We start from the raw sequence: 10,793 nt of genomic DNA, 5'->3' as shown, positions 1-10,793 counted from the left end.
GGCTGGCTAGTGTCGGGGCCGCCCGCCCGAGGGGGAGGAGGCTGTGCTGCCCTTGCTACAGGTTCGCTGTCGAGAGCGCAGGAGGCAGGGACATGGGTAGGGTGCGGTCTGCACGGGGCCCGAGCCCGGATCTCTTCCATTTCCCCTCTCATTCGGCCCGGGGCTGCGCCGCAGACGGCAGCAGCTCCCGCTCCGCCCGAGCCGCCTGACCACCGGGCCGGGGTGCTAACCGCGGGTCCCTTCAGCCCCGCCGGCCCGGCCAGCCCAGCCCAGCCCGGCGGCCCGCAGCCCCGCCGCCCGCCGCCCCCCGCCGCCGCCGCGTTGCCAAAACAAACGGGCCGGCCTATTTATTGGCGGCCGGCGAGCTGGGCAGCTCAGAGTCGAGGCGCCGAGGGGGACAGCGCGCCGCCACCAGCCAGGGCCCTGGGCCCCCGCCCCGCACCTGAGTCCCGCGGGCCTTGAGCCGTGCCACGCCGCCCATGGCGCCCCCGCCTGGAGCCCCCAGGAGCCACCTGGTCGCCTGAGCCCCCACAGCACTCCCGCCGACCCGCCCACCCCATCAACCCACAAGGCTCCCTTGCCCGCTGCTCTACCGGGCTCCTCGGCCATGTCTCCCGCCCGGCTCCGGCCCTGCCTGCGGTTCTGCCTGCTCCTGCTGCTGCTGGTGGTGCCGGCGGCGCGGGGCTGCGGGCCGGGCCGGGTGGTGGGCAGTCGCCGGCGACCGCCGCGCAAACTCGTGCCGCTGGCTTACAAGCAGTTCAGCCCCAACGTGCCAGAGAAGACCCTGGGCGCCAGCGGGCGCTACGAAGGCAAGATCGCACGCAGCTCGGAGCGCTTCAAGGAACTCACCCCCAACTACAATCCCGACATCATCTTTAAGGACGAGGAGAACACGGGTGCCGACCGCCTCATGACCCAGGTGAGCGCGATCCGCCCTCCTAGCGCGCGGCGGAACACAGCCACCTGCCGGGTCTACCCGCCCCCCTGGCACCTTTTCTCTACTGCCTGGCACGCCCCCTGGCACCTGCCCCTCTCACCAAGCCCGTCTGCTTTCTGCCCAAGACCGGCCGGCCAGGGTCCCGGCAGGAGTGTCGGCATCCTCCAGCCGCGCGGAGTCTATGCGAAGAGATTCCCCGGCAGGTTGGCGGCGGCCCCTCTGCCCGAGAGCGCTGGCAGCTCAGGCTAGACGCCGCACCTGGAAGTACCTCGACCCTGCTGCCTCCCGGGCCCACGCAGTTCCTCCCGGCCTAACATTCCTCACGGCGGCGCCCTTTTCATTTCGAAGCCATTTGGTACCCCTGAGGCGAAGAAGCTCCGGGCGCTAGGGGCCCCCTGGCCTTTCCTCCCCGCGTGCTCTTAGTTCGCTGCGCTGCCCCCTCCTGGAGCACTATTCCGGCTGGGTCTGGGGTTGAGGAACAGCAGGGAAGAGCTGAGTAGGGAGGCGGAGGTGGGATAGGGAGCCCGCTGTGCCCCACGTGTTTGTCCCGATAGCTGAGCGGCGCTGCTGCGCTTAAAGGGTGGGGTGCCAGGGCCTTTGGGCTCTTGGACCGAACTTGGGGAATCCCTGGGCTTGGTGGCGGGAACGAGAATTGGCGGAGATGGAAGAGAGGAGCAGGGATGCCGAGGGAGACGGGGAACAGAAATGACTGAAGTCTCAGCGTCCTCGGAACAGGATCCACGCTCCAACCCAGTGCAGGGGTGCAAACTTCCCTTCCCTGCAGCAGGGTGAGGCCAAGGGAGAGACCTCCTCTAGGGTCCCGGGATCTTCCTCCGCTAGCAGGCACTGGCTTTCTAAATCCTTTAGGGAAAGCAGCTAAAGCACGGCTTTCAGCATGCACCCTGGCGCCGGGGCCGGTCGGCCGATGTCGGGGCCGAAGGTTGGCTGGTGGCCGGGACGGGCCGGGCGCCGAGGAATGCAGATAAGGATCCGGGCCACAGGCTGGGCAATCATTGACAGCGAGAGCCCAGGCTCTGCACCCGAGGGAGGGGGGACTGGGGGAAAGAGAGGCTGGGAGCTGTGTCCTCGGGTGGACATAGGTGGGGGGCTAAAAGCCAGGCGGCATGGGCCAGGAAGGGAACACTTAAAGCTACCTCTTCGAGCAGTGAGCGTCCCAAGCCAGGCTGCCTGCCGGGAAGGCTGGGTCTGACTTTGGTTTGTAGCCGTTGGCTCCTGGGAGGCCAAGTCCAAGGGTCTATGGGGCCCCTGGAGTGGGGATAGGTTGAGGCATGAGTGGCCCACACTTGGTGGGGGCCTCACAACTCTGATTCAAGGCCTGGTGGAAGGCCCTTTTCCCTACAGGTGGAGGCCTGGGCTCCTTTGCCCTCTTCCCTCAGTCAGCTGCATGGTCCCTTTTGCTCTAAGGACCCTAACAGGGAGGTAGCAACAGTGGAAGTTTTCTCCTGGTCTTTCCTCAGCGGGGCTTCACCCCATTTGAGGAGGATCCTGAAGATATGGAGCCAGATCCTTGAGAGCAATGGCTCAGTTTTTTTGGGTCCCTTTTCCAAACAGAAGCAGTGTACCAATGGGAAGATGCAGAGGAGTCAACCTCACTCGATGCTTGCAGAGCGAGACAGTCCCTATTGCCCCCTATCAGGCCAGGGGGGCACTAGCCCACCAGCTGCTAGTTCTCTGCCCCTCTGTCTTTTTGGAGGGTGCTGGTGGGCTTGAAATCTTAAGAGGGTCCCAGCAGGACTGCTCAGTGGTACTGGAGGGATCCAGGCAAGCTTGGGATTTCCCCTTCAACACATCCCCTGCCCTATGCCCACGGGGCGCTCTGCACCTGCTGTTCCTCCAGGCTAATCATCCCAAGACCTCAGCCCTGAGGCTGCGGTGACACCTACTGGGCACCTCAGGCTTTGCACGCCTAGCAGGCCAGCCTCAGGCAGTAGACTCCACTAGTACTTCTTCCTCTGGCACCTCTAGGGACCAAACCCAGAACAGGGGAGAGACAATACTGGAGGGAAGGGTAGCTCCACCTAACAGAGAAGGGCACCTTGAAGGCACATACATCCTGCATCCCCCATATTTGTGGTACCACAATGTGTCTCAGTTCCCTGGGGGCACCTGGATGCTAGACTGGGAGGGAGCACTTTAGGACCTTCTCTTCCTAAGGAGGACAGACATCTTTCTGGCTTTTCCAACTCCGGGTGTAGTAGGAGAGTATGGGACAAGGTTGGCCACCTCCTGCTCCTCCAGCTAACTCCTCTGCCTTCCTCTCTCAGCGCTGCAAGGACCGCCTGAACTCACTAGCCATCTCTGTTATGAACCAGTGGCCGGGTGTAAAGCTGCGTGTGACTGAAGGTTGGGATGAGGATGGCCACCACTCAGAGGAGTCCTTGCACTACGAGGGCCGTGCAGTGGACATAACCACCTCAGATCGTGACCGCAATAAGTACGGACTGTTGGCACGCTTGGCAGTGGAGGCTGGCTTCGACTGGGTGTATTACGAATCCAAGGCTCACGTGCATTGCTCTGTCAAGTCGGGTGAGCCAATGCCGGGGGGCTGGACCCGGGGCCGGGGCCGCAGGGCATGGGCAGACAGCACAGTACCCTCTGGGGCCAAGAAGGTGAAGATGCCCACCAGGGGATGGAGGCTGGGAACTGGGGGAAGAGGACGTCGGCGGCGCTCCCTGCAGCTGCTCATGACTGCCTGTCCCTTGTATGCCTGGTAGTGTCATGGCAGAAGCCTAGGTTGACAGGGCCTGTCCCAGTGTTGCTGGGTGCTGACCTGCTGGTCCACAGTCCAGAGCCTACCACAGGACGTACAAGACAGAGCAAACTGGACAGATGGAGGAAGCCAGGCTGGCATGTGCCCCCTCGGTGCAGGAGAAGTGGTGGGGCTTGGGGTCAGAAAGGGCCCAAACATTAAGTATGCCTGACCAGAAGCCCTAAGGTTCAGAACCCACCACCCAGCTACAGGTCAGGCCTCCCAGGGTGGAGGGTGCAGGCATCCCCAACCTCTCTCCCAGAGCCCCGAAGCTGGACATTTTGGGGCAAAGCCAGCTGTGAGTGCCAAAATAAACAAAGTAGACTCAATAAAGTGGATTTTCCCAGATTAGCCGCCTTGTTGATCAAAATTGGCATGCATTGGAGCCTTGCCCTCTCCCTCACCAGAGTCTCACCAGCGTCCCTGTTACCTACATTGAACCCAGTCATGGATGCTTCACATGGCTCCTGTGTGAGTCCCAGCCTGCACCCCCTGGCTGCAGGCTCCGCCCTCCACACCAGCACAATGTAGTGATTGCACTCACAGACCCGGCACACAGATGGAGCCTGCTTTTTTAGTATTCCTGACCCTACTGAGGCTAACAGCAGTGATCTCACTCTGACCCCAGCCACGGCCTGACTCTTCTGCTCTGCACCTCCCCGACCACCTGTGTCTACTTCAAGTCATATCCACCTTCACCTGCAAACACTGGCCCAGGGTCAGCTCCCCAAGTGGCCACTTCCATCATTACTCCTGACCCCCAGATACTATTCTTCATCCCACCTGCTGATGTTGCTAAGTCCTATGCCCTTACAAGCACCCTGTACATGAACTAAGGTGGTGATTTTGTTCTTGCCCATGACCATCCCTGACCATTTACTAAGAGGCTGCCCCAGGAGTCTGTGTTTGCCCTATGGGTGGCTCTCCTCTCCCTTCCATAGACTCAAAGAACCAACTCTGTCACAGGGGGGGCTATTTTTTGAAAGTATCTGAGCAAGGGGTGAGAATTAACAGGATATCTAGACCTCAGAGGAGCTAAGTGACTTTCCTTCTCTATGAGGCTACAGCTTTCCTAGGGTCAAGTCACAAATGACCAATGCCTGGCTCAGCTGACCTCTGTTCTCTGACTCCTTCACAGCATTGGCAAGCTGTCAATATGGACGATATCACCTGGGCTTTGGGAGGGCCCTTTTCCTCACCCATTGGATCTTGGAGCCCCAGTATGCTCCTCTCATTGGCAAAGGCTGGGGAGAAGGGGGTCTGAAGATCACATTGTGGGTTGGGGGTAGGCTCTTACCTGCAGGGGTTGGGATACAGATGGGGGCTCCCTGGGAACAAGAGGAGCTCTGACTGGGCTAGGGTGGCTAGGGGAGGGATGCTATGCATGGGAGTCCAAGTTCCCCTGCAGTAACACCTCCATGTCCCTTCTTCCCACAGAGCACTCGGCGGCAGCCAAGACAGGTGGCTGCTTTCCTGCTGGAGCCCAAGTGCGCCTAGAGAGTGGGGCACGTGTGGCCCTGTCAGCTGTGAAGCCAGGAGACCGGGTGCTGGCTATGGGGGAGGATGGGAACCCCATCTTCAGCGACGTGCTCATTTTCCTGGACCGTGAGCCAAACAGGCTGAGGGCTTTCCAGGTCATCGAGACCCAGGACCCCCCACGTCGCCTGGCACTCACTCCCGCCCACCTGCTCTTCACTGCTGACAACCACACAGAACCAGTAGCCCGGTTTCGGGCCACATTTGCCAGCCACGTGCAACCTGGCCAGTATGTGCTGGTAGCAGGGGTCCCTGGCCTTCAGCCTGCCCGGGTGGCAGCTGTCTCCACACATGTGGCCCTCGGGGCCTATGCTCCACTCACAAGGCATGGGACACTGGTGGTAGAGGATGTGGTAGCTTCCTGCTTTGCAGCTGTGGCTGACCACCGTCTGGCTCAATTGGCCTTCTGGCCCCTGCGACTGTTTCCCAGCTTGGCATGGGGCAGCTGGACCTCAGGCGAGGGTGTGCACTGGTACCCTCAGCTGCTTTACCGCTTGGGGCGTCTCTTGCTAGAAGAGGGTAGTTTCCACCCACTGGGTGTGTCTGGAGTAGGGAGCTGAAAAACCCCCACCACTGCCTTCCAGGAACTGCCATGCTGGACCCAAAGGTCTTCCTGCCAGGAGGGCTGTGGCTCTGGAAGGGACCTAAGCTGGAGGCACTAGTCCCTGCTATTTCCTCCACAGGAGACACACCATTGAGACTTGACTGGGCAATGCTAATGTCCGCCAAAGTCCCCCAATGTAGTGATAGAGCTGAATGCTGAGCTGGCAAGGTGCAGTGGGCTAGCCCTCTACCCTAGAGACCTTGACACCCAGCCAGCTCTCACTGTGATTTTTCACACCCTGCCTCTCTCCATCAGAGGACCATTCCATCTGTCTTTGGACGCTTACTCCAGTCCTTCTCCAGCCTGGTTTCCAACTTCATTGTTGGTAATAGACCACAGTATGAAAAGATTCTGCCCATAGGCGGGCTTGCACCTCAGTTGATGCTGCTAGATTCCCTGGGAGCCAGCAGGGAGCTGGTTGGACTCATTGCTACCCAGAACCTAAAGGGCCACAGGGGTGGGGCAGCCATCCTGGCCATCCTGAGGCGTGACCTTCCACTGGCCACACTCCTCCAGACAAATCCTGAAACTGTTGCTGTCAGTGGGCAGAGTTCTGTGTTCTGGCCAATGTGACCATAGTACCTGGGACTCAGGGAGAGGGGCTGGATGTCCTTGCTAACCCTGCCCAGGCTAAGCTCCTTTTTCTGCTGAACCATGACCCCACCCCCTTTCCGTCAAGTCTCCCCCATTTTATTTATTGGCAAGAGAGGGAAATCCACAGGAGAACTTGGGGGATGTTTTGGTCTTTTCTTTCTTTTGTAATAAAAATTATTTAAGTTGTTAGAGTCATGGAGTCCAGGATGCTGAATAGAGTCAATACACAGAGTTTGGAGTCACAGATGGATCTGTTTAGGGGTTTGCTTTCCTCCTCCAAGAACAGACATCCAAAGCTCCCACCCACTCTGCAAGCTCTTTCTCACCCAGTAACTCTGCAAAGTTCAGCAGAAAGCTGTGCTCCACACTGGGCAGGGCCTTTGCATACTGACCCCCAAATTTTGCCCTAAACATGGTTGGATCAGAGAAATAACAGGGGTATCTAATCCACGGTTACTTCACATCTAGATCTATTTCATTGCGCTCTGATCAAAGTCATTTTGTATGCGCTGCGGTCCTTCTTGGAACCTGGCTTTCTGACTCTGCTGTTGGTAATGGAGTGTAGAATTCACATTTATCTTGTGGCCCATTCTAACTTCTTGGACAAGCCAGAATTTGGGTGTTTTTTTTTTTTTTTTTACCAGGGATTAAACTCAAGCACTCAACTATTGAGCCACATCCCCAGCCCTATTTTGTATTTTATTTAGTGACAGGGTCTCACTGAGTTGCTTAGCATCTCACTATTGCTGAGACTGGCTTTGAACTTATGATCCTCCTGCCTCAGCCTCCCGAGCCGCTGGGATTACAGGCATGTGATACTGCACCTACCAGTAGATCTTTTAACCACGTCAGAGACCCTTTAACCAAGTAGTTGTCAAACCTAAGAATGAACTCGGCAGTTGATTCAAAGATATTCCTGACCTGGTCTTCCGGATTCTGCTTTACTACATCCATTGTGAGACCCAGGAACTTTATAAATATTTCAAACATGTATCACATTTTGAGAAGCACTGTTAAATCTAGAGATGACCCCCTTCATTTTCTCTACTCTATCCAAGGCAAAAAAAAAAAAAAAAAAAAAAAAAAAAAAAATATATATATATATATATATATATATATATATATATATACTACCATAGATCAGCTGACATCCTAGGTCCGGCCAGTAGAAATAGGTGATGGTGGCCATTGGAACACCATGGAAATTGGCAAATGCTGCAATCAAGGTTCCCCTATTGCAGAAAGCCAGTTGTTAGCAGGCCACTGCCCAGGTTCTGTCCTCTTACGGAGATTACTATGTTGGAAATGGTAGGGATGAATTCCTCAGAGGAAAGCTCCAGGAGAAAAAACATTTCCTTGGGAAACAGGTTCCCACAGGCTATAATGATAACTGCTCTCATTTAATGATGACTAATCACTGGGCTAGGGTGGCTAGGGGAGGGATGTATGCCTGGGAGTCCAAGTTCCCCTGCAGTAACACCTCCATGTCCCTTCTTCTGAACCATGACCCCACCCCCCCCTTTCCGTCAAGTCTCCCCCACCTTATTTATTGGCAAGATAAATAAATAAATAAATAAATTATTCTAGATCTATATCCTCAGTAGCCCATTTAACTCTATGTGGTGTATACTTTAATACTATAATTTTCCAGATGAGAACATACCCAAGATTATACAGCAAGTGACAGAAACAGGATTTGAAGCCTTCCATTTGTCTCCTGGGTCTGTTGTTTTGCTACAAGGCCATGATTTGGTATACTTGGTCCCTTTCTGGAAAGTCATTCCCAGCATTTCAGTTCTGGAAATCTGCTTTGTCAGCACATCTAGAGTGGGCCTATCTCTGCAGCAGATTTTCACTGACCATATCAAAATGCCTATGAACCCTTGTGGTGGGAAATACGAGGTGAAGATCAAGATGTTCTTGTCTGCTCATGTGTACATCTTCTCCATGTAGACATTCGGCTTGGGAGATTAGATTATGATGACAGGTGATGAGTACAGATGCATAGGGTGGATGGTTCTCAGGTCATGGAGCAAGGAAAGAGGGAGATAAGAAGGAGAGAGAGAGCAAATCTCTCCTCTATGGGAGTCCAGCAGACACAGGGTCATTCAGCATCCCTGGATCTTTCTGCAAAGGAGACCTCCTCAGGGAAAACATCCATTATTCAGACAGAGAAGGCTAAAAAGATTTGGTGTATGTGTGGGAGGTACTGTTTGAATTCAGACTTTCAAAAGAACAAACTTAGAAAAATTTTTTTAAAAGACCAAACTTATTTTAGGGGTGTGGGGCCTGGGCCTACATCTGTTTCAGGGATCCCAGGTCCTAATCTGAGGTGAGAGGGGAACAGAGGTACAAGGAGAGACAGCTTGGAAAGTCCTTCTTCACATCTGCTGTGTGATGGCTCCATTCCCTCCCATCCCAAAGGCACAAGCACAGCAGGTAGCCTGTCCTCTCCTCGTGGGCACAAGCCCAGCCCCAAGGCTGCTGCAACCACCACTATGGTCCTCACTCCCAGTCAATGTTTTCTGGCCACCTCTGTGTCAGGTCCCATGCAGGAAGAGGCAGTGCCTGCCCTCAGCGATGAAGCATGGGAGACAAGGATGGCCATACCCTGTGCTAAGTGCCATGAGTGGCATCTTCACAGGGGCTTCGGGAGTGCCATGAAGAAGCTGGAAGCTAAGAAGTCTTCCTGAAGGTGAGGAGGCTACAATTTGGGCAAGAAGGAGTTGGCTGTCAGGCGAGCGGAAAGAGGGGACAACTTCATAAGTCCAAGGCGTGGAGGCTGGAGTGAGCCTGGAGGCTTGGAGGAACCACCATCAGGCCAGTGTGGCCACACCATGGGGGCATGCACGGCTTGGCAAAAACTGAGGTAAAGCAGTGGCAGAAGTAAGGTGACCCAGAGCCTGGGTTCCACGGATTTGGCCTAGATCCCCAGGACCCAGGAGTACGAGGAAGGTTTGAAGGGGGGCAGGTTTGTGACCAGACGGATTCTGAAAGCTCCCCTGGCTACAGTGGAAGATAGATTAGAAGACACAATAGTGGAATGGGGAGTCCATTAATTGGGCAGAGAAGCAGGTGACCTGGATTGGGGAGATGGCCATGGGGTCAGAAACAAGGTGACAGATATTTACATCTAGGGAATAGAATGGCCAGCAGTGAAGCTCAGGTTGGATGAACAGCAGGGTAAAAAGGGTCCAATTCAACATCAGTGTTTTTTTTTTATTTTATTTTTTTCATGGCGTGGGAGGGTGGTATTGAGGATTGAACCCAAGGGCACTTTACCACTGAGCAACCTCCCCAGACCTTTTTATTTTTTTTTACTTTTATATTTTTGGTACTGGGGTTTGAACTCAGGGGCACTCAACCAATGAGCCACATCCACAGCCATATTTTGTATTTTATTTAGAGACAGGGTCTCACTGAGTTGCTTAGCACCTCATTTTTCTGAGATTGGCTTTGAACTCACGATCCTCCTGCTTCAGCCTCTCAAGCTGCTGGGATTGTAGGCGTGCACCACTGTGCCTGGCTTTTATTTTTTATTTTGATATAAAGTCTCCATAAGTTGCCCATGCTGGCCTCCAACTTGCAATCCTCCTGCCTCAGTTTCCCAAGTTGCTGAGATTATAGGTGTAATCTCAAGCCCGACAAACTTCAGGGTTTTAAAGTATGAGACTCCACTCTCTCATCCCCAGCTCCCACCTTTCAGCTCTCCCATCCCCAGTACACTTGACTTGGGTTCTGCTTTGGCCTTAGTAACTGCACCTGCAAGAGTGATGCCCAGGACTTTTCCATATAGATATCCTCTCTCATTGCTTAAGGCTGGTCTACCTGGGTTTATGGGACTCTCCAGCCTCCTGCTCTTTTTCTGTCGCCCCTCTTAGTCCATTTAGTGCTGCTTTAACATAATTGTATAGCCTGGGTCTTTTGTAAGAAAAATACATTTATTTCTCACAGTCCTGGAGGCTGAGGTATCCGACATCCTCATTTAAACATCAGATGAGGGCCTTTCTGCTGCCTCATCCCATGGTGGAAGGAAAAATGGCAAGAGAGCAGGAAATGGCAAAAGGAAGGGGGTCAAACTTGTCCTTTCATCAGAACCCACTCCTGCAACAAGCCCACTCCCAGGATACAGGCATTAATCCACTCCTGAGGACAGAGCCCTCGAGTCCTAATCACCTCTTAAAGTCCCACTGTTGCATTGGGGATGAAGTTTCTAACACATAAGCTTTGATAGACACATTCAAACCACAGCACCCCACCCCCACCACATATCTCACAATTGTGTAGAGAAAAAACTTAAAGAGTAGCCCCTGATGGCTGGGCCTAGGCAAATTACAAGACCTACACCTAAG

At 54.6% G+C, this 10,793-nt stretch overlaps 1 protein-coding gene across 1 annotated transcript; it reads left to right on the top strand.

Moving 5' to 3' along the window:
- The first annotated feature begins 321 nt into the window (after positions 1 to 321).
- Ihh (Indian hedgehog signaling molecule) lies at positions 322 to 6,632 on the top strand. The gene is made up of 3 exons (XM_046440007.2): positions 322 to 919; positions 3,223 to 3,484; positions 5,145 to 6,632. Exons 1-3 carry the CDS (start codon positions 608 to 610, stop codon positions 5,801 to 5,803), a joined length of 1,233 nt encoding a protein of 410 aa, XP_046295963.1. The 5' UTR covers positions 322 to 607; the 3' UTR covers positions 5,804 to 6,632.
- The last annotated feature ends 4,161 nt before the right edge of the window (positions 6,633 to 10,793 follow it).

This window comes from Marmota monax, unplaced genomic scaffold, assembly GCF_021218885.2.
Source record: "Marmota monax isolate L192 unplaced genomic scaffold, Marmota_monax_Labrador192_F-V1.1 WCK01_AAM20220418_F8-fsc00041, whole genome shotgun sequence".
Lineage (NCBI taxonomy): Eukaryota > Metazoa > Chordata > Mammalia > Rodentia > Sciuridae > Marmota > Marmota monax.
This window is presented reverse-complemented; position numbering and strand designations above follow the sequence as displayed.